Below are 25,732 nucleotides of genomic sequence, written 5' to 3'. Positions count from 1 at the left end.
GCATTGCTCAGTACGATAAATTCAAATGTAGCTTCCTTATCAAAGAGGTTAGATAAGTCTGAGTCACAGACGCAGGTGTGGAAAAAGTCCATGGAAGAGGATTTGTCTCAGGTACAGACCCCATCCGGGTCGCAAAAGAGGCCATTTACTCAAGTGGTAGATACTGATACCGACACGGACTCTGATTCCGAGGTCGATTTCAGTGATGCAGCTTTACATCCACGGTTAGTTAAGAGTATTCAGTACATGATTGTGGCTATAAAAGATGTTTTACACATTTCTGATGAACCTGCGGTACAGGAAACAAGGATTTGCTTGTTCAAGGGAAAAAAACCTGAGGTGAAGTTTCCCCCCTCTCATGAAATGAATACTCTTTGTGAAAAGGCTTGGTAGTCGCCGGATAAGAAATGGCAGATTCCCAAGAGGATTTACATGGCGTATCCTTTCCCCTCTGATGACAGGGAAAAATGGGAGGCATCTCCAAATGTTGACAAAGCTCTATCTCGTTTGTCTAAGAAAGTTCACTTCCGTCTCCTGACACGGCAGCTCTCAAAGATCCGGCGGATCGCAAACTGGAGATGTCTCTGAAGTCCATTTTTGCTAATTCGGGTGCATTGCTCAGACCCGCTGTGGCGTCGGTATGGGTGAGTAGTGCTATTGCTAAATGGGCTGAGAATTTAGCTAATGATATGGATACTCTTGATAAAGATAATGTCCTTTTAACTCTTGGTTATATTAAGGACGCTGCAGATTACATAAAGGACGTGGTGAGGGACGTCTGTCTCTTGGGTGCAAGAACCAATGCCATGTCGATATCAGCCAGGAGAGCGCTGTGGATACATCAATGGAACGCTGATGCCGACTCCAAGAGGGCTATGGAAGCGCTACCCTTCAAAGGTACTGTCTTGTTTGGGGACGGCTTGGCTGACCTGGTCTCGACCGCGACTGCGGGTAAGTCCTCTTTTGTTCCTTATGTTCCCACACAACAGAAAAAGGCACCACATCAGCAAATGCAGTCCTTTCGTCACAATAAATACAGGCGTGGAAAAGGTTCGTCCTTCCTCGCTTCAAAGGGTAGAGGAAGGGGAAGAAAACCTCCTGCAGGCTCAGGCGCCCAGGACCAAAAGTCCTCCCCTGCTGCTACCAAGTCCACTGCATGACGCTGGGGCTTCCCTGGGGGAGTCCGGACCGGTGGGGGGCCGTCTACGAATATTCAGTCAGGTCTGGATTCAATCAGGCCTGGATCCTTGGGTACTAGAGATCGTGTCTCAGGGATACAAACTGGAGTTTCAGGAGATGCCCCCTCACCGGTTCTTCGTTTCGGCATTACCAGTAGTTCTTCCAGACAGGGAGGTGGTGCTAGCAGCGATTCAAAAACTGTGTCTACAGAGGGTCATTATTCCCGTTCCCTCGTCCCAGCAGGGGGAGGGTTTCTACTCGAGCCTCTTTGTTGTGCCGAAACCGGACGGTTCGGTCAGACCAATTCTAAATCTAAAATCCCTCAATCCATACTTGAAAGTTTTCAAGTTCAAGATGGAATCCCTTCGAGCGGTGATTGCTAGCCTGGAAGGGGGGGATTTTATGGCGTCAGTCGACATCAAGGATGCCTACTTACATGTCCCGATATATCCTTCACATCAGGCCTTTCTCAGGTTTGCGATACAGGATTCTCATTACCAATTTCAGATGTTGCCGTTTGGGCTTTCCACGGCTCCGAGGATTTTCACCAAAGTCATGGCGGAAATGATGGTTCTCCTTCGCAAACAAGGGGTTACAATTATCCCGTACTTGGACGATCTCCTGATAAAGGCGAGGTCCAAGGAACGGTTGCTGATAAGTGTAGAGTTGTCACTGTCGGTTCTGCGACAGCACGGTCGGGTGCTCAATTTGCCAAAATCCCAGTTGATTCCGACCACTCGGCTTCCTTTTCTGGGTATGATTCTGGACACAGAATTACAGAAGGTATTTCTTACAGAAGAAAAGGCTCTGGAACTGCAGACGATGGTCAGGGAACTTCTGAGGCCGATGAGTGTGTCGATCCATCAATGTACTCAGGTTCTGGGGAAGATGGTTGCGGGCGTACGAAGCCACCCCATTCGGCAGGTTTCACATTCACCGGAAGATAAGTTTATCTCCCAGAGCCAGAATTTCTCTCCTGTGGTGGCTACAAGGTCATCACTTCCTAGGGGGACGCCGATTCGGTATCCAGGATTGGGTACTTCTAACAACAGATGCAAGTCTCCGGGGCTGGGGCGCAGTCACCCAAGGAAGAAACTTCCAGGGGAAATGGTCGCTTCAGGAAGCCTGTCTCCACATAAATGTTCTCGAGTTAAGAGCCATTTACAACGGCCTGCTGCAAGCAAGAAGCCTTTTTCAGGGTCAACCTTTCCTGGTGCAGTCAGACAACATCACAGCGGTGGCGCATATAAACCGTCAAGGCGGAACGAGGAGCAGAGAGGCAATGGCGGAGTCCACAAGAATCCTTCGCTGGGCAGAACAACACGTGTGCGCCCTGTCAGCAGTCTTCCTACCGGGAGTGGACAACTGGGAAGCAGATTTCCTCAGCAGACACGATCTCCATCCGGGAGAGTGGGCTCTTCACCAAGAGGTATTTGCAGAGGTGACAAGATGCTGGGGAATTCCGTTGATCGACATGATGGCGTCTCGTCTCAACAAGAAGCTCCCAAGGTATTGTTCCAGGTCAAGGGACCCCCAAGCCACTGCAGTGGACGCCCTGGTGTCTCCGTGGGTGTTCCAGTCGGTGTATGTGTTCCCTCCACTTCCTCTCATTCCAAAGGTACTGGGGATCATTCAACGAGCAAGGGTTCAGGCCATTCTCGTCGTTCCAGACTGGCCAAGAAGGGCCTGGTACCCGGATCTTCAGGACTTACTGGTGGAAGATCCGTGGCCGCTTCCTCTAAGAGAGGATCTGTTGTTGCAGGGGCCATGCGTGTTTCCAGACTTACCGCGGCTGCATTTGACGGCATGGAGGTTGAGCGCCAGATCTTAGCTCGTAAGGGTATACCCAGGGAGGTCAATTCAGCTCTCATTAAGGCTAGGAAGGAGGTTACGGCGAAACATTATCACCGTATTTGGAGAAAGTATGTTTCCTGGTGTGAGTCTAAAATGGCTCCTGCGGAAGATTTTCACTTGGGTCGCTCTCTCCACTTTTTACAGGCGGGGGTAGATGCAGGCCTGAAATTGGGTTCCATCAAAGTGCAGATTTCGGCTTTGTCTATTTTCTTTCAAAAAGAGTTAGCTGCCCTCCCATAGGTTCAGACTTTTGTGAAAGGAGTAATGCATATCAATCCTCCGTTTGTGCCTCCTGTAGCTCCATGGGACCTTGATGTGGTCTTACGGTTTCTCATGTCTTCCTGGTTTGAACCTTTGCGTAAGGTTGAGTTGAAGTTTCTCACTTGGAAGGTAGTTATGCTTTTGGCGCTGGCGTCTGCTAGGCGGGTGTCAGAGTTGGCGGCTTTATCTCATAAGAGCCCGTACTTGATTTTTCATTCGGATAGGGCGGAATTGAGGACTCGTCAACAATTTCTGCCGAAGGTGGTTTCTTCATTTCACATAAACCAACCTATTGTGGTTCCGGCGGCTACGGAAGCTGTGGCGATTCCAAAATCTCTGGATGTTGTAAGAGCGTTGAAGATCTACGTCACTAGGACAGCTGTTGCTAGGAAGACTGAGGCGTTGTTTGTCTTGTATGCTGCCAACAAGATTGGTCATCCTGCTTCAAAACAGACTATTGCACGCTGGATTTGTAGTACGATCCAGCAGGCTCATTCTTCGGTCGGACTACCGGTGCCGAAGTCGGTGAAAGCCCATTCTACCAGGAAAGTGGGCTCATCTTGGGCGGCTGCCCGAGGCGTTTCGGCGTTACAACTTTGCCGAGCAGCTACTTGGTCGGGTTCTAACACGTTTGCTAAGTTCTATAAGTTTGATACCCTGGCCGATGAGGACCTGGCGTTTGCTCAGTCGGTGCTGCAGAGTCGTCCGCACTCTCCCGCCCGTTCTGGAGCTTTGGTATAATCCCCATGGTCCTTTTGGAGTCCCCAGCATCCTCTAGGACGTAAGAGAAAATAGGATTTTGGTACTTACCGATAAATCCTTTTCTCCTAGTCCGTAGAGGATGCTGGGCGCCCGTCCCGGTGCGGACTATTACTTGCAGTGTTTTCTTGCTGGTTAAATTAGTTTATACACGGGTTGTGTATTGTTTTGTTTCAGCTTGTTGCTGGTGTTAATGCATACTGTTATCTGGTTTAAAGTTACTCCGTTTGTACGGTATGTTTGTGGTGTGGGCCGGTCGGTTTGTAGCCCTTAGTTTAAAAAAAATCTTTTCCTTGAAATGTCCGTCTCTCCTGGGCACAGTTCCTATAACTGAGGTCTGGAGGAGGGGCATAGAGGGAGGAGCCAGTTCACACCCAGATTAAGTCTTTTTAGTGTGCCCAAGCTCCTGCGGATCCCGTCTATACCCCATGTTCCTTTTGGAGTCCCCAGCATCCTCTACGGACTAGGAGAAAAGGATTTATTGGTAAGTACCAAAATCCTATTATGCTATGTATACATCTTGCCCTGGGATATGTACAAATAAGTGTGATACATACTGTAATTATTAAGATTAGCTTATATGCAAGGCATTGCAGACCTCATCATGGTGTTTGAGTACGTTCTAGGAACGGTTTCCCCACGTTTTGTGACTGAGCCATCTTGTCTTTTCCATGTCTCAGAATTTGTGTGTTTGTCATCTAGTTCTGTAACGGTCACTACTTTGAAGTTCCAGGTACACCTTGCTATTGCAGGATTACAGTTGCAAATGTTAAGTGGTGGTGATTTGTGGCTTTACCTTGACAGCAATGAGGTATTTGCCATACTTGGCATTCCCTGGAGTCCACTATCCTCTTCAATTCAAATGAAAAAATTTACTTTGAGAGAAAAAACTGCAATTAATCACATTTTGGCTTTTTTTTTGCTTCAGATGATAGTTTTGTACAGAATGGAAACGGCCTAATCACAAACACCGATCACCCTCTTCCTGTACAACGGAAGAAACTGGTGCCCCGGATGGATATACAGAGTCCCACAGATCACTGTTCTGAGGTGGATGTTTCTAAAATGGTCTCCTTGATGCAGGACAAAGGGGCTAAGACAAATGCAAACCACCTAAATGGGGATCTCCCGTTATACTCTGTGCCCACCAAAACCTCGCCTGTGTATGTCAAGCGACCTATAGTCCGTCCCAGAGAAGGTGACTATACTGCCACACTTTTTTTGCTTTTCAGTTAACATGTATGTGATGTGTATAAAACATATTTATATACAGCCTATTTTATGTGCGCATATATTATATATATATATATATATATATATATATATATATAAAATGGAGAATAGCGCCAAGGCTAATCCTAAATGACACACAAGATGAAGTATAATGAATATGCTTAAGTGAAAATATTTATAATTAAATGGAAAATGTTTTGACACCCCCCATGAATTATGGGTGGCAGCTCGTGCCCAGTATGGATATGGATAAAATATAGAAAATGAAGTGCAGAAGAGCGCCTAATGGTGTTTAAAAATTGTAAAATCAATTCACCATGTGAAAAAGTGCAAAGTGTAAATTTAAAAAGGATCGACTTAGCTTCCTTGGGAAACTGCTTCAGTCTGATGACACTTTTGAAACATGTAAAATAGAAATAAAAGCCAACATAGTGTGTACTGTTTAAATGATATACAATGCTCCAAACTTTAGGGGCCTTGCTAGTCCCAATATAATTAAAGAACTGGATGAGCAATTCCAGTTCCAATATGTAAGAGCTAGACACAATTGTAAAACATAAACAATATTTTTTAATATAATAAATCCTGAAGCCAATGTAGGTAACACACGTACAAGATAAAAATGAATAAACAGCTTATCTGTCCACAAATTAGAATCACAAGGTGAGCAGCAGCCCAATCCTGTTAATACGTAAACAAAATGTCCTGAAGCAAATGCAGGTAGCATACGTACAAAATTTATAGATTAAAATGGCTTATCCGTCCATTCAAAGAAGTCAAGGGTGAGTTGTAAGTCCCGGTCCCGACGCGTTTCGTCCTGTAGCATAGGACTTCATCAAGGGGATTATATACATATAAAATGAATGTGTGTGTATGTATGTGTGTAGGCGTTGGGCCTAAATGTGTGAGGTGGTGGAATTTTCTGCATGTAACTCAGTAGATTTAGGTAGTTCACACACACATACAGTAGATACACACACCTACACACACACACACACACATCGGTACATCTTTAAAAAAAAGTTTATTGTAGACAATAGAAAACAGTTGCCTTTGTAATTATTAATCTGTGTTTTCTTATATTTGTTTTTCTTCAAAGAAATAAACTTTGACCCTGTTGTTAAATTGCTGAAATTGTGTACATACAGGTGACTATGATAACATCAGTAAAGTCCGTTCACCAGGAGAAAGGCCGGTTATTTCCCGCCCACCGGTGAGACCGCCTGACCCACCTTGCAGGGCAGCCATAGCCTCTAAAACTGAGCCAAGGGCCGATGTCAACGTTAGTGGAAAAGAGGACATCCCAGCATCTGTGTGAGTGATATCCGCACAATGATAATTGTTTATTTTAATGGATTTGTATTACAGGGGTCTATTATTGAAGCAGTGAAAACAGTGGAAAAACAGACCAGTGGAGAAGTTGCCCATAGCAACCAATCAGCATCTACAGATGGGGCCCTCCTCATCTATGCCTTTAATAGGATTAACTGAGCCAGGCAGTCGGACTTAATCCCCTGCTGTATTGTTCTCTCTGTATTGTATTGCAGCTAGATGAAAGGCTTGTGCTAATAAACCTTGGTGCACCTAGGTGCAGCAGAGAAGCCTAGATGAGTGTGGCTCCATCTGTACCTTACATTTTCTAGAAGGTATGTAAAGGTCAGATAAGGCTTCATTCAAAGCTGAATGGTTGCCATGGGCAAGTTCTCTAGTGGTCCTTTTCTCCACTATTTTCACTGCTTAATAAATAGACCCCTAAGTCATTGTTTTTTGTATTAAAATGATTTGCTTACAATGTGTTAGTATATGAGCATAATGGTTTTAATTATAATTATTATGTTTTACAGAGTTGCCTCTCGAACTAAATTCTTTGAGAAGGCATCCAGACCAAGGGGAAGGTGGGTAATACATCTAACCTTTCCTTGCTGACCTAGTCATTACATGATGGTAACTGAGTTAGCTGTACCTAAGTGCTTGAGAGCAGAATATTAAATATATAAATATTTCCTCTAATATATTCTAATAGATGATCAAAATGTCATAAAGTTGATGCTTTGGGACATATTAGATAAAGTAGTGCCCACAAAGGTTTTATAGGGTCACTTCTACCATCTTCTGCAGGGGGCCGTGTGCACCCTCCATTTACCCCCCCCCCACCACCCTCTTGCCAACACAGTTGCAGAATAGATCCTGGCACAGTGCCAGAGTCTGCTGTACATGTGCAGGCCTACGGGAACGTGGTGCCCGTGTCATGTTTCCGGTGATTTCTCTACACATGCAACTCTTCAAGGAAATGGCGGCTGTGCCATTTTCATTTTTGCTCCGTAGAGGTAAATATAATGTATGAGTGCAGCATGTGCTGTGTGGGCCATGTGCAGCACACACCCTGCACACATACTAGATACACCCATGTCTACAATGTGATCCAGCAATCTCTATGAAGTCTGCTTTTATACTGCATTCATCTGTGGTGGAATAAAAATGCAGCAGAAGATCAACTACAGTATATACAAACCCTTCTGTGCCAACATTACAGTGACTCACTTTACTAGTGTTGTAATAAGATAAAACAGGATTAGCAATGAGCAACTTGTGAACGAATGTCTAAAGTGGGTAATAAGTTCCAGCTCTTCTGTCCTGTGACGTCCTGCCTATTAATTAAACGTATCTCTGCCACTTACTGTCCACCTTTAATTTTTACCATTTGTTGGCAAAAGCCCTGTGTTTAAACTTTTTTCTTTAAATGGAAACACTTACATCACTAGTCAAGTGATTTCTATGTCCTGTGCTTAAGTGAATGCATTTATGTGTAATTATGTTTATGTGGCTTGGCATTGATCAGTGTGGAGCTTTGTATTGCTTCATAGCCGCCACATTTTGTACACGTTTTAATTAGGAAGATTAACAGGTTTCAGTATCCAGAATGATGCTTCATGCTAGTACTTGAAAAATATCAAATGTGTATTAATCAAAATTATAACATTTTATAAGCACCATTGAATAATATCAGGGATATTCTGGCAGAAATACCTCTTTATTATGTAATTTCTATTGCAGGGGTTCTCAAACCATTTTGCTCTGGGAACCCGTCTGACAATAAAATTGGTTACAGGACACCATCAAGTTACCATAGAATGGGTGGTGGGTGACAGGGGAGGCGTAGTGGGACATGGGGAGGCGAAGGGAGACAGGAGAGGCAGAGGCGGACATGGAAAGATGGAGGGAGACATGGAAAGGTGGAGGGGGACAAGGGAGAGGCGGTGGGTGACAGGGGAGAGGCGGTGGGTGACGGGAGAGACGGTGGGTGACAGGGAGAGGCAGAAGGGGACTTGAAAAGGTAGAGGGGGACAGGGGAAAAATGGAAAGTGACAGGTGAGACAGTGGGTGACGTTGGGGAGGCAGTGGGTGACAGGTGAGGCGGAGGGTGACATGGGTAAGTGGAGGGGGGCAGGGGAGAGGCAGAAGGTGATGGGTGAGAAAGTGGGTGATAGGAGAGACAGTGGATTACAGGGGAGAGGTGGTGGGTGGCATGGGATAGGCAGAGGGTGACATGTGGAGTCGGAGGAGGATATGGGAGAGGTGGAAAGTGACAATGGAGAGGCAGAGAGTGACAGGGAAGAGGCAGTGGGTGACAGGAGAGGCAGCATGTAACAGGAGAGCCGGAGGGGGACTTGGAAAGGTGGAAGGGGACAGGGGAGAGGTAGAAAGTGACAGGGGTGAGACAGTGGGAAACATTGGAGATGCGGAGGGTGACGGGAGAGGCGGAGGGGGGCATGGGAAGGCAGATGGTAACATGGGGAGGCGGATAGGGACAGGGGAAATGCAGAGAGAGATGAGTAAGACAGTGGATGATAGGAGAAAGGTGGAGGGTAATAGGGAAGAGACAGTGGGTGATAGGGCAGAGACACACACACACACACACAGGCTGCACTTACTAACGCCTATTTTTACAGACTCAGAGTGAGTCTTGCTTGCTGGCAGCTGACTTCACTGAGACTGACTGCAGTTCTCTGCTGGTGATGGCTTTCAGCTTCTGATGCTGGGCGGGATGACGGGAGAGTCTGAGCACCGGGATGGGGGCGAAGCTGCCTCATGTCTCCTCTTTTTTGATCTTTCAGCCAGTCATCTAAGTAGTCTGAAGTAACAGACACGGCAACATATGGCTGAGGGATTCTAGGAGTCATCAGCGCAACCCATGCTGAGATTTGAGAACTGCTGGTCTATTGCTTTGGTTTGATAAGAATGAACATAATTAAAATGGTGATAATCACCCTCCGTAGTCTGATGATGTTACTTTTTTCAGTCTTAAAATGGAAGTCATATGGTGACTTACTTATAGTCTAATGAAGATATGCTAATTGAGGTTCCCATCTGTGCCTAACTTCATACTCTAGCATTTTTTTAAATTTGTTTACATGTTGTTTATATATTTATTTATTTATTAATTTATTTAATTTTTCTTAACCCCAAAAAAATTAAATGTTTTTTTCTAATGTTCCCATGGCTATTGTCATTTTAGTTATACTGTAGTAGCGTGTTTGTTTAGTTTTTTCTTTTTAAATGCATGGTTATATTTGGTGATCTGTAAACTCCAGTGCGTATAAGGCCTTATAGTTGAAAGTGATCCCTTTATTAACGATGTTTTTGTTTTCTACTCAGTCCTCCGTCTCCTCCCCAAAGAATTATTTCAGAAGAAAGTTGAGTCTATAAGGTATACATCTTATTACGCTTTTCACTCTTGTCTAGTTGCACCAGGTATTGGGTTATAATTAAGATGAATACATCAGTGGTCTATAGCAGGGACTTCCATTTTTTTTATTCTTAGAGTGCTGTATTAAGAGCGCGTTTGAATGGAAAGTCACAGCCTCCCAGCAATTAGGTCGGGTTGCTGAGTAAATCTTATACTAAAGCTGGGTACACACTGGCAGATATATCGTTTGAGCGAATGGCTGATATATTGCAAGCCTGCCAGTGGGTGTGTACCCCCTATATATTTGTGAACAATGTCATTCACAGACATATTGCATCAGCCGTGCAGCTTAGCCAATGCCTGATATATCTACAGACAGCTCGTACACTTGCTGCAAGGACTGCCAGTGACTGACATCTCAACTGGGTGGGCACATTTAAATGCCCGCCCAGTTGTGACATCAGGCACGAGACATTGTGCAGATGATTGTTAAGTGTATATACACTTACCAATGGGTAGATAGGTCGGCCAAGTGTGTACCCAGCTTTAGAAAGACTGCTACTAATATATAATGATTTTCAATTAGAATTTTTCTCACGCTAATGATGTATTGTATTAATGCAAACAATGGAGATGTGACTTGTCACCAACTGTGCCCCAAATTCATATGATTAACACCAGTGTCCTCAATTCATAAGCCACAGAGCAGTGCCACAAAGTCATAATATGCCTCAGAGCAGTGCCCCCTATTCATCTGTTCCCCAATTTATATGATGCAGAGCAGTACCCCCAATTACTATGTCCCACATTTGTGTCCTAAATTCATAATATGCCTCCCAGTAGTGTCCCCAATTGATAATGCATCAGAGCAGTGCTCACAACTCATGCTTTGCCTCTGATTCATGCCCCAATTTGATGAAATGCATCACCCACTATTCAGAATATGCCACACATCTGTTCGCCAAAAATCATAATATGCCACATAGTAGTACCCCAAATTGATAATATGCCTCGAAGCAGCAACTCCCTATTCTTAATATGCCACACATGGCCCAAATTCAAATGCCATATAGCAGTGTTTCCACTTCAATATATGCCAAATAGTTTACTCTGAAATGACCATGATGTTGGCACTGGAAGAGACCCAAACGCTTCCCCCTTCCCCCTATCTTTCCCCAGAGTTTAGGGCAGTGATGGCTAACCTTGACACTCCAGCTGTTGTTGAACTACACATCCCAGCATGCCCTGCATCAGTTCTAGCATGGCCTAATAGCAAAACTGTAGCAGGGCATGCTGGGATGTGTAGTTCAACAACAGCTGGAGTGTCAAGGTTAGTCATCACTGGTTTAGGGGGTGGTTGGAGCAAACCTCCCCAGCTAAACGGCTCTCCTCCAGCTGAAGCACAGCATGTCGCACTGAGCGATTTACGCAGTTCACACAACGGGCGTCCTGCAAGACCATGAGGCCACGTTGCTGCAGGTGGAGTTCTGCATTTGCTCCGTGGGCCTAGTTTGTCTATCCGTGGGCTATAGCAAGTTCTCTGTGCTCATTTTTTTTTTACTTGGATCTCCCAGCACAGACTTCTTGGCATTCACTCCCATTCTGACAGCTATTGGCCTACATTCTGCCACGTGTCATCCCTGGAGAGGCCTGAAATCCTAACTTGGAAAGATTATTTTTCTAGACTATAAGAAAGCTGCAGCACATTAATAGAAACAGAGGGAATGGGCTCTTACAGTTACTATACTGCATTTCATAAAACATACTCTTGCTATTGGCTCTAACAATAATATACAGCAGATCTGTGTGTATGTAGCAAGTAAAAAACTGGGGACTTTGTCATATTTAGATCTAAACATGTTAGTTTGCAGTAAGTTTGCAGCCCATTGTCAGGGGACCCCAATTCTCTGCAAGTCTCTACAGTAGCACATACTGTATGCTCAGCACACCATTACATTGTAGTTAAATGCACTCATCTCCTAGATACAGAGGGTGACATCTATACAGGGCTGGCTTGTGAGCCACACCCAACTAGGGCTTTTATAGCCTTAAATGAAAGCTGCCATGATTGCATTAGCCAAAATTGTTTGAAACAAGACTGAAAAGAAATATGCCTGCACTCGGTTTTAGCTATATTATACATGGTACCAGCTGTGTGTCAATATTAATGCCATATACAGTATGTATACAAAACTGCATTTCACCCCTAAATGAGTGCAAGAGAAAACTTAAATGTAGTGCATAAACTACAGGCCTCACATGTACTTAGCTCCAGCGCGGTACCAGACTGCTTCCTGCTCTATTAACAGTATTATACGGTGAACACTTCAGGTAATAATAGATATACAGGTTATTATAATGCTATTCAATATGGTAGAAAATGTCATAGGGGGTTTCTGTGATAGGGCTGCATGATCTGTGTTGTTCTTCAGGCCAGACTAAATCAGTGGGATCACTTTCTAAGATTTGTGAGGCTGATATATTTACAGTACAGACCACAGGATGGAGTTAAGGATTGTGCATGTTGTACAGTATATTGTATATTGCAACATAAGAGCTATACAGCATTTACCAGAATGGTAAGTTCTCTGGTGTAATAACATCTTGCTTAAACAAATACTTTATAATAAAGAGAAGCATGACTTATGCTGCATTCAGACTGCAAATGCCGGATCCTACCCGGTAAGACAAACGTGTACTTACCGGGTGGGATCCGGCATTTGCACTCCGCTGCTGGCTTTCCGACCCGGCAATATACCGGGTCGGTTGCCATAACAACGGAGCGCGCAGCAGCAGCAGGGGCGGGGGTGGAGGCAGCGTCGGGAGATGAGCTCATCTCCAGCGCCGCCTCTGCCTATCTTGTGAATGGGAACCGTGTCGCATCGACACGGCTCCCATTCACACCGCACCTGACCCGGTAATCAACCCGGGTAAAACCCTTCTTTTTTACCGGGTTGATTTACCGGGTCAGGCGACCCGCTAAATCAGCCAGTGTGCTTTCACATCGCACACTGACCCGGTTCGACACGGCAATATGCCGTGTCGGTACCGGGTTTTCTCTGACGTCCTAGTGGATGCTGGGACTCCGTCAGGACCATGGGGAATAGCGGCTCCGCAGGAGACAGGGCACAAAATTTAAAAGTTTGACCACTAGGTGGTGTGTACTGGCTCCTCCCCCTATGACCCTCCTCCAAGCCTCAGTTAGGTTTTTGTGCCCGTCCGAGCAGGGTGCAATCTAGGTGGCTCTCCTAAAGAGCTGCTTAGAAAAAGTTTGTTAGGTTTTTTATTTTCAGTGAGTCCTGCTGGCAACAGGCTCACTGCAACGAGGGACTTAGGGGAGAAGAAGTGAACTCACCTGCGTGCAGGATGGATTTGCTTCTTAGGCTACTGGACACTAGCTCCAGAGGGACGATCACAGGTACAGCCTGGATGGGTCACCGGAGCCGCGCCGCCGACCCCCTTGCAGATGCCGAATAGAGAAGAGGTCCAGAAACCGGCGGCAGAAGACGTCTCAGTCTTCATGAGGTAGCGCACAGCACTGCAGCTGTGCGCCATTGCTCTCCGCACACTTCACACCAGCGGTCACTGAGGGTGCAGGGTGCTGGGGGGGGGCGCCCTGGGCAGCAATGTAATATACCTATTCTGGCTAAAATATATCACATATAGCCCCTGGGGCTATATGGATGTATTTAACCCCTGCCAGGTTCCAAAAAAACCGGGAGAAGAAGCCCGCCGAAAAGGGGGCGGGGCCTATTCTCCTCAGCACACAGCGCCATTTTCCTGCCCAGCTCCGCTGCGAGGAAGGCTCCCAGGACTCTCCCCTGCACTGCACTACAGAAACAGGGTAAAAACAGAGAGGGGGGGGCACTTATTGGCGATATTTATAATATTTGAGCTGCTATAAAGGGAACACACTTATTAAGGTTGTCCCTATATATATTTATAGCGCTTGGGTGTGTGCTGGCAAACTCTCCCTCTGTCTCCCCAAAGGGCTAGTGGGGTCCTGTCTTCTATCAGAGCATTCCCTGTGTGTCTGCTGTGTGTCGGTACGTGTGTGTCGACATGTATGAGGACGATGTTGGCGTGGAGGCGGAGCAATTGCCTGTAATGGTGATGTCACCCCCTAGGGAGTCGACACCAGAATGGATGGCTTTGTTTATGGAATTACGGGATAGTGTCAGCACGCTACAAAAGTCGGTTGACGACATGAGACAGCCGGCAAACCAGTTAGTACCTGTCCAGGCGTCTCAGACACCGTCAGGGGCTGTAAAACGCCCTTTACCTCAGTCGGTCGACACAGACCCAGACACTGACACTGAATCCAGTGTCGACGGTGAAGAAACAAACGTATTTTCCAGTAGGGCCACACGTTATATGATCACGGCAATGAAGGAGGCTTTGCATATCTCTGATACTGCAAGTACCACAAAAAGGGGTATTATGTGGGGTGTGAAAAAACTACCGATAGTTTTTCCTGAATCAGAGGAACTGAATGAAGTGTGTGATGAAGCGTGGGTTACCCCAGATAGAAAACTGCTAATTTCAAAGAAGTTATTGGCATTATACCCTTTCCCGCCAGAGGTTAGGGCGCGCTGGGAAACACCTCCTAGGGTGGATAAGGCGCTCACACGCTTATCAAAGCAAGTGGCGTTACCGTCTCCTGATACGGCCGCCCGCAAGGATCCAGCTGATAGGAGGCTGGAGAATACATTAAAAAGTATATACGGGTGTTATACTGAGACCAGCAATCGCCTCAGCCTGGATGTGCAGTGCTGGCGTGGCTTGGTCGGAGTCACTGTCTGAAAATATTGATACCCTGGATAGGGACAGTATTTTACTGACTATAGAGCAGTTAAAGGATGCATTTCTTTATATGCGAGATGCACAGAGAGATATTTGCACTCTGGCATCAAGAGTAAGTGCGATGTCCATATCTGCCAGAAGAAGTTTATGGACGCGCCAGTGGTCAGGTGATGCGGATTCCAAACGACATATGGAAGTATTGCCGTATAAGGGGGAGGAATTATTTGGGGTCGGTCTATCGGATCTGGTGGCCACGGCAACGGCCGGAAAATCCACCTTTTTACCCCAGGTCACCTCCCAGCAGAAAAAGCTGCAGGCTTTTCAGCCACAGTCCTTTCGTTCCTATAAGAACAAACGAGCAAAAGGACATTCCTATTTGCCCCGAGGCAAAGGAAAGGGTAAGAGACTGCAACAAGCAGCTCCTTCCCAGGAGCAGAAGCCCTCCCCGGCTTCTACAAAGGCGTCAGCATGACGCTGGGACCTTACAAGCAGACTCAGGGGCGGTGGGGGGTCGCCTCAAACATTTCAGCGCACAGTGGGCTCACTCGCAGGTGGACCCCTGGATCCTGCAGGTAGTATCTCAGGGTTACAGGTTGGAATTCGAGAAGTCCCCTCCTCGCCGTTTCCTAAAGTCTGCTTTGCCAGCGTCTCCCTCCGACAGGGCGACGGTATTGGAGGCCATTCACAAGCTGTATTCTCAGCAGGTGATAGTCAAGGTACCCCTCCTACAACAGGGACAGGGGTATTACTCCACGCTATTTGTGGTACCGAAGCCGGACGGCTCGGTAAGACCGATTCTAAATCTAAAATCTCTGAACCTGTACATACAAAAATTCAAGTTCAAGATGGAGTCACTCAGAGCAGTGATAGCGAATCTGGAAGAAGGGGATTTTATGGTGTCCTTGGACATCAAGGATGCTTACCTTCATGTTCCAATTTGTCCTTCACACCAAGGGTACCTCAGGTTCGTGGTCCAAAACTGTCATTATCAGTTTCAGACGCTGCCGTTTGGATTGTCCACGGCACCCCGGGTCTTTACCAAGGTAATGGCCGAAATGATGATCCTTCTTCGAAGAGAAGGCGTCTTAATTATCCCTTACTTGGACGATCTCCTGATAAGGGCAAGATCCAGAGAACAGCTGGAGGTCGGAGTAGCACTAACCCAAGTAGTGCTCCAACAACACGGGTGGATTCTGAATTTTCCAAAATCCCAACTGATCCCGACGACACGTCTGTTGTTCCTAGGGATGATTCTGGACACTGTTCAGAAAAAGGTATTTCTTCCGGAGGAGAAAGCCAGGGAGTTATCCGATCTAGTCAGGAACCTCCTAAAACCAGGAAAAGTATCTGTGCATCAATGCACAAGAGTCCTGGGAAAAATGGTAGCTTCTTACGAAGCGATTCCATTCGGCAGATTCCATGCACGAACTTTTCAGTGGGATCTGCTGGACAAATGGTCCGGATCGCATCTGCAGATGCATCAGCGGATAAAATTGTCCACAAGGACAAGAGTGTCTCTGCTATGGTGGTTGCAGAGTGCTCATCTGTTAGAGGGCCGCAGATTCGGCATACAGAACTGGGTCCTAGTGACCACGGATGCCAGCCTGAGAGGCTGGGGAGCGGTCACACAGGGAAGAAACTTCCAGGGCGTGTGGTCAAGCCTGGAGACGTCTCTTCACATAAATATACTGGAGCTAAGAGCAATCTACAATGCTCTAAGCCTGCAAAACCTCTGCTTCAGGGTCAGCCGGTGTTGATTCAGTCGGACAACATCACGGCAGTCGCCCACGTAAACAGACAGGGTGGCACAAGAAGCAGGAGGGCAATGGCAGAAGCTGCAAGGATTCTCCGCTGGGCAGAAAATCATGTGTTAGCACTGTCAGCTGTGTTCATCCCGGGAGTGGACAACTGGGAAGCAGACTTCCTCAGCAGACACGATCTGCACCCGGGAGAGTGGGGACTTCATCCAGAAGTCTTCCACATGATTGTGGTCCATTGGGAAAGACCAATGGTGGACATGATGGCGTCCCGCCTCAACAAAAAACTGGACAGGTATTGCGCCAGGTCAAGAGACCCTCAGGCAATAGCTGTAGACGCTCTGGTAACACCATGGGTGTACCAGTCAGTGTATGTGTTTCCTCCTCTGCCTCTCATACCAAAAGTACTGAGAATTATACGGCAAAGGGGAGTAAGAACGATACTCGTGGCTCCGGATTGGCCAAGAAGAACTTGGTACCCGGAACTTCAGGAGATGCTCACGGAAGATCCGTGGCCTCTACCTCTAAGACGGGACCTGCTTCAGCAGGGACCGTGTCTATTCCAAGACTTACCGCGGCTGCGTTTGACGGCATGGCGGTTGAACGCCGAATTCTAAGGGAAAAAGGCATTCCGGAAGAGGTCATCCCTACCCTGGTAAAAGCCAGGAAGGAGGTGACTGCACAACATTATCACCGCATTTGGAGAAAATATGTTGCGTTGTGTGAGGCCAGGAAGGCCCCGACGAAGGAATTTCAACTGGGTCGATTCCTACATTTCCTGCAAACAGGATTGTCTATGGGCCTCAAATTAGGGTCCATTAAGGTTCAAATTTCGGCCCTGTCGATTTTCTTCCAGAAAGAATTGGCTTCAGTTCCTGAAGTCCAGACTTTTGTAAAAGGAGTACTACATATACAGCCCCCGGTTGTGCCCCCAGTGGCACCGTGGGACCTTAATGTAGTTTTGGATTTTCTCAAATCCCATTGGTTTGAGCCACTCAAATCGGTGGATTTGAAATATCTTACATGGAAAGTAACCATGCTACTGGCCCTGGCTTCAGCCAGGAGAGTGTCAGAATTGGCGGCTTTATCGTATAAAAGCCCATATCTGATTTTCCATTCGGACAGGGCAGAACTGCGGACGCGTCCTCACTTTCTGCCTAAGGTGGTTTCAGCGTTTCACCTGAACCAGCCTATTGTGGTGCCTGCGGCTACTAGCGATTTGGAGGATTCCAAGTTGCTGGACGTTGTCAGAGCATTGAAAATATATATTTCAAGGACGGCTGGAGTCAGAAAATCTTACTCGCTGTTTATACTGTATGCACCCAACAAGCTGGGTGCTCCTGCTTCTAAGCAGACGATTGCTCGTTGGATTTGTAGCACAATTCAACTTGCACATTCTGTGGCAGGCCTGCCACAGCCTAAATCTGTCAAGGCCCATTCCACAAGGAAGGTGGGCTCATCTTGGGCGGCTGCCCGAGGGGTCTCGGCATTACAACTCTGCCGAGCAGCTACGTGGTCAGGGGAGAACACGTTTGTAAAATTCTACAAATTTGATACCCTGGCTAAGGAGGACCTGGAGTTCTCTCATTCGGTGCTGCAGAGTCATCCGCACTCTCCCGCCCATTTGGGAGCTTTGGTATAATCCCCATGGTCCTGACGGAGTCCCAGCATCCACTAGGACGTCAGAGAAAATAAGATTTTACTTACCGATAAATCTATTTCTCGTAGTCCGTAGTGGATGCTGGGCGCCCATCCCAAGTGCGGATTGTCTGCAATACTTGTACATAGTTATTGTTACAAAAAAATCGGGTTGTTATTGTTGTGATCCGTCTGTTCAGAGGCTCCTACGTTTGTCATACTGTTAACTGGGTTCAGATCACAAGTTGTACGGTGTGATTGGTGTGGCTGGTATGAGTCTTACCCGGGATTCATAATCCTTCCTTATTGTGTACGCTCGTCCGGGCACAGTATCCTAACTGAGGCTTGGAGGAGGGTCATAGGGGGAGGAGCCAGTACACACCACCTAGTGGTCAAACTTTTAAATTTTGTGCCCTGTCTCCTGCGGAGCCGCTATTCCCCATGGTCCTGACGGAGTCCCAGCATCCACTACGGACTACGAGAAATAGATTTATCGGTAAGTAAAATCTTATTATTTGTGAGATGTGAAAGGGGTATTACTGGAGCGCACCAGCAAAAAAAATGTCAGAAATAATTTCAGTAATGGGTATACCTCAGGTTTTAACATCAGGTGTTTCTCTCTGCCAAGGAAATTAGGAGACGGTACTTTTAGACCGTTCTCGCCCAGCGCCTATCATTACAACACTATTGCCAGGATTACCTGTACTTTTCTCATTGTTACATCTGGAAACTCAGCTTTACATTGAATGTAGAATTTGAAAGCTGAACAATGTATGATGTGTACAAGTTAGCCCAGTCTGCATTATTCATACCAAAAGCGAGTGATCTGATCATTTTCTATTTGTTTTCCCAGAACAGAACAATCAGTTTCCTTGGCTGGTCCCAGGAAGGATCATCATCATCTTCATCAATGTTTATTTATGAAAGGGCCAAAGGATGTCAACCACTTTGCCAAAGTGTTTTATTGTGACAGCTGGAAATGGAGCATGTTCAGTAATGGGTGTACAAGAACGGGTTCTTTATTGAACACTTCCTGTACTGATGAGATATTATGAGACGTTCTCCTTGCTGGACACCCATTGGAAGTAATGCCTGGAAAGTGAAATACTGATGGAACAATTGTTCTTCTCACCTGCTTGTCTTCAGTAGGAGGCATGGAGCCTGCATCAACGTGACCATTATGGTTCTATAGTTACATGATTGTTTACTTATGTTTCATATGTATCTACACGCAGGCCAATCCTCCAGCCCACTCTTAATCCATGCTCTGAATATGGAATCAGGTGTCACACTTGAAATAAGCTGAAAGTAGTCTGCGGTGTAATATTGTTAGTGATTCAATGAGATGATTCATATTTATTGTTCACCTGAAAATAAGATACTTTAAAATGAATGGAAAAAACTATTTCAGAACAACTGAACAGATTCTGTACTGCATTTATTTATTTATTGGTTAGATTAGTTACTTCAGTTCAAACCCTTAACCAATGTCTTTATGTAGACAGTATAATAGTATAAAGTCTTATTTCACCTTTTTAGAAAAGGTACCTTTAAATATAATTTTTTACTATTGCAAACATGTCTTATAGCATGGAAAGATAAAGCAAACAATGACAAATGAATGCATATGCTGAGTGCCTTGTTCACAAGAGCTTACGATCTACAGAGTGTGTCATTGTGAGATTTCAGGCCCAGGTATTACATGATAGCTCATAGTGTGAAGGACCAGGCGTTCTGTTGCTTCTCCGAGGATAGCCGGTACTTCCCTGCTTTATCGTATTACTACAGATCTCTGGAATGTATGCTAAGTGGCAGTCTGTGTAGCCGGCTACTGCTTACTGAATGAGAAGAAAGTAACATTTCATATATACATGGGAGCATATGTAACTACTAGTTGTAGTGATCATCATTTGTACAGATGTCCCATGGATGCAGCTGTTGTAACTAGTTGTGGTCCCCATGTAAATCGCTAAGATTAGTTGCATAATTGCCACATTCCTTCATTGCACTGGCTGCCTACTACAGGACCAAATAACATTCATATAACTTATATTATATATACAGTATATATATTTGATTACTTTTATTAAGTATCACTAGTCAAGCTATTGACTCTTGTAAGATAATTATCTGGGAGGAAAACGAGGCATACATTGAAATAATCCATTTGTGTTCTGTTTTACCATAAATTGCATTATCACAAATGAAAAATAGGTTGGTATTACTACAGGACGGTGGTCCATGGTCCACTTTTGGTGTTTGATTTATTTGCATTATATATTAAGTGTATTTGATTACAAATTGCGAGCTGCATAAACTGTTGGCTGCTAGAACATCAGTGAATTTGTAGATCTTTTTAAATGATAAGTTAATCTTTCTGGACCGCCTTAAAATATTTGCTTTCTTACATTCCATTGAAAATTTATAATATGTTTCTTTTTCATCCACTAGGGGTCACTGGAGTACTCTTAGGATATGGACGGTTCTAGCAGGACAGGCACTGAATATTTAAATTTAGTAACTCTCCTCCCCTCCATACTCCCAGAATACCTCAGTGTTTTTTCGGTGCTCACAGGAGTGGCAAGCATGAGGGCTTCCTCCACACATACTTTGATTTTTATACTATTTTTTTTTTTTTTTTAAACCTTCAGCACATCCCTTCCCAGCTTAGCAAGAAGCTCGGTCCGGGATAGTGCACGCTGCAAGAAGCAGCTACTGGCGTGTTGGTCCTCACACAAAGAGCACCCTCACAGCCACAAGCAACTCTGTCTCTGAGCTGCAGGAAAGGCTGGACGGAGCTTACAGAAGAAGCCCCGTCATAGGGGATAATTCCAAATTGATCGCAGCAGGATTTTTGGTAGCAACTGGGCAAAACCATGTGCACTGCAGGGGAGGCAGATATAACATGTGCAGAGAGAGTTAGATTTGGGTGTGGTGTGTTCAATCTGCAATCTAATTTGCAGTGTAAATATAAAGCAGCCAGTATTTACCCTGCACAGAAATAAAATAACCCACCCAAATCTAACTCTTTCTGCACATGTTATATCTGCCTCCCCTGCAGTGCACATGGTTTTTCCCAGTTGCTATCAAAAATCCTGCTGCGATCAACTTGGAATTACCCCCATAGCCCTCAATACAGGAGATCAGGTATGCTGGGGACAGGGCGGTCAGCTCACGCTGCCGCCCCGCTGTGTGGGGATCGCGCTGGTCAGTCTATACCACCGCCCACCACCACCGCTCAGTGCCGTCCCGGGGAAGAGAGTTACATTTCCCCCACTTTCCGACTCCCAGCAGCGCCACGCTTGCAGCTCCCCGCGCGGCTCCCGGCGGCGGTCAGATTACGGCTACCGCTGGGCGCCCGTCAATCTCCAGGCTCCGTACTGCGCTACTGACAGCGGCTTCCGGCAGCACGGCTCCGATCAGCGCTACCGCTGGCCACGTCACTCCCCGGCTCCCTGCACGCCGCTCCCGTCCGCTGCATGGAGCTCAAGGGGGGAAGCAGTGTATCAGGCAGCGCAGCTGCAAGGGGAGGAGGGGGAGAGAATGCCCATAGCAGCAACAGCATTATAGGCAAGGCTGCATGGGTTTAATAGGAAGATAGGCTGTTAAATCTATATTAACAGGGTTACAGGTTATATGATAGCCTGAAATGTGACGCTGACTGTAAGCATGGCATGGGGGCCATTTTAACCATGCTTCCTGTTCTTCCTGTTTCTCCTTCCAGAACGTTCCTGTCCTACAACACTACTCCACCGGATGGCGCAGGGGTGTTAGTGGGAATTTTGGATCAGGTTTCATATAGTACTGGCCACGTGCACTGCACTTCGGTCATATATAGACACACCTTAGTAATTATTTTACTGAGTCGTGCGAGCTGTCTGTCTTGTCTATTTGTGTTGTCTGTCTGCATAATGAGTAAGGCACCAGAAAAAACAAAAAAGCAGTTTAACTGCAATGTCTGTAAGAGTGTGTTACCGGATGGTTCTACCACATGTACAGTATGCTTTGTAAATTCAGCTACAAATACGATTTCTACTTCGATTTCTAAACCAATTTCATCCCCGGATCCTCAATGGGCAATATTAGCGGATGTAATGGCTGGGTTGCAATCAGAATTGGCCGCCGCTCGCCACGAGCGGGAGGCGGCAAGATCTGAGTCTCGGGTGAGACCGCCACAGATACCAGAAGGTTCTCAGCCTTTGCCAAGGTCCAAGTCCACTTCGGGTAGAAAGGATCATTTTCATTTATCGTATAATTTACCAGTTTCTGCTATGTTGCATTCCGACGATTCTATGCCAGATCTCACTGCGCAAGATGAGCACGAGGAAGGCGAATTGGACCAGCAGTCAGATAGTGAGGATATTGACAGCCCGGGCATTGATAATCTCATCAGGGCGGTGCGTCAGTTTCTGAAGTTTACAGAGACTGAAGAGCCTCTGACAAATGATGAGGTGGTATTTACTAAACGACACAGATCTCCAGTGTGTTTTCCTTTTTCTGAATCTCTTAATAAGATGTTAATAGAGACACGGAAGAATCCGGATAAACGGTTTTCTATACCTCGCCGATTTAAGTCTAGTTACCCATTTCCAGAGTCTGTGACATCTACATGGGAAAATCCGCCAATGGTGGATTCGTCTGTGTCAAAACTTACCAAAAAAATTAACCATTCCAGTACCAACTGCTACTATGCTTCAAGACCCTTCAGAGCGTAAACTAGAAGCTATGCTAAAGTCCATGTATACAGCAGCAGGGGTGTTGCTTAGACCTGGTTTGGTTGGCATTTGGGTAACTAAGACGCTAATTGTATGGATAACAGAACTCAGGTCCACCCTACAGGACGAACATCTTATGCTTCTCGCTGATCAAATCTGTGAAGCTGCTGATTATCTTTGTACAGCTTCTACAGATGTCTGTCAGGTCAGTTCCCGCCTTTCATCATCACTAGTTACGGCACGACGAGCACTCTGGCTGCGTTCTTGGCAGGCAGAGGCAGAGGTCAAGAGAGGAATAGAAGCGTTACCTTACGGTGGCGAGAAGTTGTTTGGTCCTGAATTGGACAAATGGATTTCTGAGTCCACGGGGGGGGGGGGGGGGGGGGGGGGGTTTGGGAGGGGGGGGTTGGGGAGTTTGTTTTCCTACCATTGCCTCCAACAATACCTAGATGGAAATACTCTGGACCAGCGTTCAAATCCTTTAGACCTCAGCCCTTTCGAGGCCGTGGTAGAGGAACAACCACACCTGGTAGACGAGGTAGAGGACGTGGTTTTAAACAAACCACCGCCCGTCGTCAGGACGCTAAGGTCACCGACAAGCCAGTGGCATGACGGGCTCCCAGCCCATCTTGGATCTCCAGTTGTGGGAGCACGCCTTCAGACGTTCCATTTGGCGTGGTTCCAGACATCCACAGATGGGTGGATCCACAATTTAGTGTTAAAAGGTTACAAAATAGAGTTCGACTGTATCCCACCAGTGCGGTTTTTCAAAACAGGACTGCCTGTGTCGGAAGACAAGAAAGCGGTTCTGCAAATTGCCATTCAGTCTCTGCTGGATTCAGCAGTTTTGATTCCGGTCCCTGTTCACCAACAAGGTCAGGGTTATTATTCCAGTCTTTTTGTAGTACCAAAGCCGGATGGCTCGGTCAGACCAATATTGAACTTGAAGGGTCTCAATCAGTACGTCACTTACTACAGATTCAAGATGGAATCCCTGCGGTCTGTAATTGCAGGTTTAGAGCCACAGGAATTCATGATTGCGCTGGATCTCAAGGATGCGTACTTACACATTGCAATTTGGCCACCGCATCAGAGGTATTTACGGTTTGCAGTACGGCAAAACCATTACCAATTTCAGGCTCTACCGTTTGGCCTCTCGTCAGCGCCTCGGGTATTCACCAAAGTGATGTCTGATGATAGCTCATCTCAAATCCTTGGGAGTGATAATAGTCCCGTACTTGGACGATCTACTCATCAAAGCTCCGTCTCAACAGATGCTCCTCCAACATGCTTTGCTAACACACAATGTGCTAGTTCAGCACGGTTGGATTGTCAACTTCAAGAAATCAAATCTGATTCCGTCTCAACGACTTCAATTCCTAGGAATGATTCTCGATACGGTGTATCAAAGAATTGACCTACCAGAACAGAAAGTACAGAGTATTCGTCATCTGATACAGTTAGTGCTCAAGCCACGCACAGTCTCGGTACATTTGTGCATTCGACCGCTAGGGAAAATGGTGGTGGCTTTCGAAGTGCTTCAGTTTAGAAGATTTCACTCACGTCCTTTTCAACTGGATGTGCTCGCACAGTGGTCAGGCTTGCATCTGCAGATTCACCAGATGGTGCGGTTGTCTCCACGGGCCAGAGTATCTGTACTCTGGTGGCTCAAAGTAGGCAATCTCACCGCAGGGAAGCGGTTCGGCGTCTGGAATTGGATAATTCTAATGACGGACGCGAGTCTTAGAGGTTGGGGAGCTGTGGTCCAAAATTGTCAGCTCCGGGGTCTCTGGGCGGATCACGAAAGATTGCTGTCTATAAATGTCCTGGAACTCCGGGCAATTTACAATTCGCTGCGACAAGCAGTGCACATGCTCCGGTCTCAGTCTGTCCAGGTGCAGTCAGACAACGCGACGGCAGTCGCGTACATCAACAAACGAGGAACGAGAACCCGCATGGCCATGCGGGAAGTAGTTTGAATCCTCAGTCGGGCCGAGCATCAACAAGTGATATTGTCGGCAGTGTTCATTCCGGGAATGGACAACTGGGAGGCGGATTATCTCAGCTGTCAGGATTTTCATCCAGGAGAATGGGCATTAAATCCAGAAGTGTTTCAACATGTTGGTCTAGAGGTGGGGTTACCCACAAGTGGACCTGATGGCATCTCGCCACAATCACCAAACACCCCAGTATGTGTCCAGAACGCGAGATCCAAGGCAGTGGCAGTGGATGCTCTCACAATCGCATGGCCGTACAGTCTCGTGTATCTGTTTCCATCATTTCCGCTGCTCCCTCTGTTGCTAAAACGGATCAAACGAGAGTCCACCACAGTCATACTAGTGGCGCCTCATTGTACTCGGAGAGCATAGTTCTCGGATCTCCGCGGACTACTCGCAGACGATCCTTGGCCGCTCCCGCTACGTCTGGACCTGTTACAACAGGGTCCGTTCCTTTACCCCCGATTTAGCGCGGCTGCGTTTGACGGGGTGGCTGTTGAAACCGCCCTCTTAAGAAGAGAGGGCATTCTGATATCGGTTATACCAACCATGTTACGTGCTAGGAAGCCAGTTACGGCAGCTCCTTATCACAAAAACTTTCAAAGGCGTTTGGCTCTTTTGCCAACTGTACACACCTTTCTGCAAGGTGTCCTCAGAGTACAACCTCCATTTATACCACCTACAGCGCAATGGGACTTGAGTTTGGTTTTAGATTTTTTACAGTCTTCATATTTTGAACCCTTACAAAGAGTGGATGTTAAGTTTCTCACTTGGAAAACAGTTTTTCTCCTAGCCTTAGCTTCAGCAAGGCGTGTTTCAGATTTGGGTGCCTTGTCATGCAAGCCACCG

At 46.3% G+C, this 25,732-nt stretch overlaps 1 protein-coding gene across 4 annotated transcripts in view; it reads left to right on the top strand.

The window, feature by feature from the left end:
* OPHN1 (oligophrenin 1) overlaps positions 1 to 21,035 on the top strand; it is a 584,093-nt gene extending 563,058 nt beyond the window's left edge. For all 4 annotated transcript variants that reach the window (XM_063937075.1, XM_063937074.1, XM_063937076.1 and 1 more), the window contains 5 exons: positions 4,982 to 5,251; positions 6,435 to 6,600; positions 7,131 to 7,181; positions 9,943 to 9,994; positions 19,025 to 21,035. In XM_063937075.1, the coding sequence (XP_063793145.1) occupies positions 4,982 to 5,251; positions 6,435 to 6,600; positions 7,131 to 7,181; positions 9,943 to 9,985 (530 nt within the window). In that variant the 3' untranslated portion in view covers positions 9,986 to 9,994; positions 19,025 to 21,035. The remainder of the gene's footprint in view (positions 1 to 4,981; positions 5,252 to 6,434; positions 6,601 to 7,130; positions 7,182 to 9,942; positions 9,995 to 19,024) is intronic.
* The last annotated feature ends 4,697 nt before the right edge of the window (positions 21,036 to 25,732 follow it).

Source organism: Pseudophryne corroboree, chromosome 8 (assembly GCF_028390025.1).
Source record: "Pseudophryne corroboree isolate aPseCor3 chromosome 8, aPseCor3.hap2, whole genome shotgun sequence".
Taxonomy (NCBI): Eukaryota; Metazoa; Chordata; class Amphibia; order Anura; family Myobatrachidae; genus Pseudophryne; species Pseudophryne corroboree.
The sequence above is the reverse complement of the archived record's forward strand: the minus strand, read 5'-3'. Positions and strand labels throughout refer to the sequence as shown.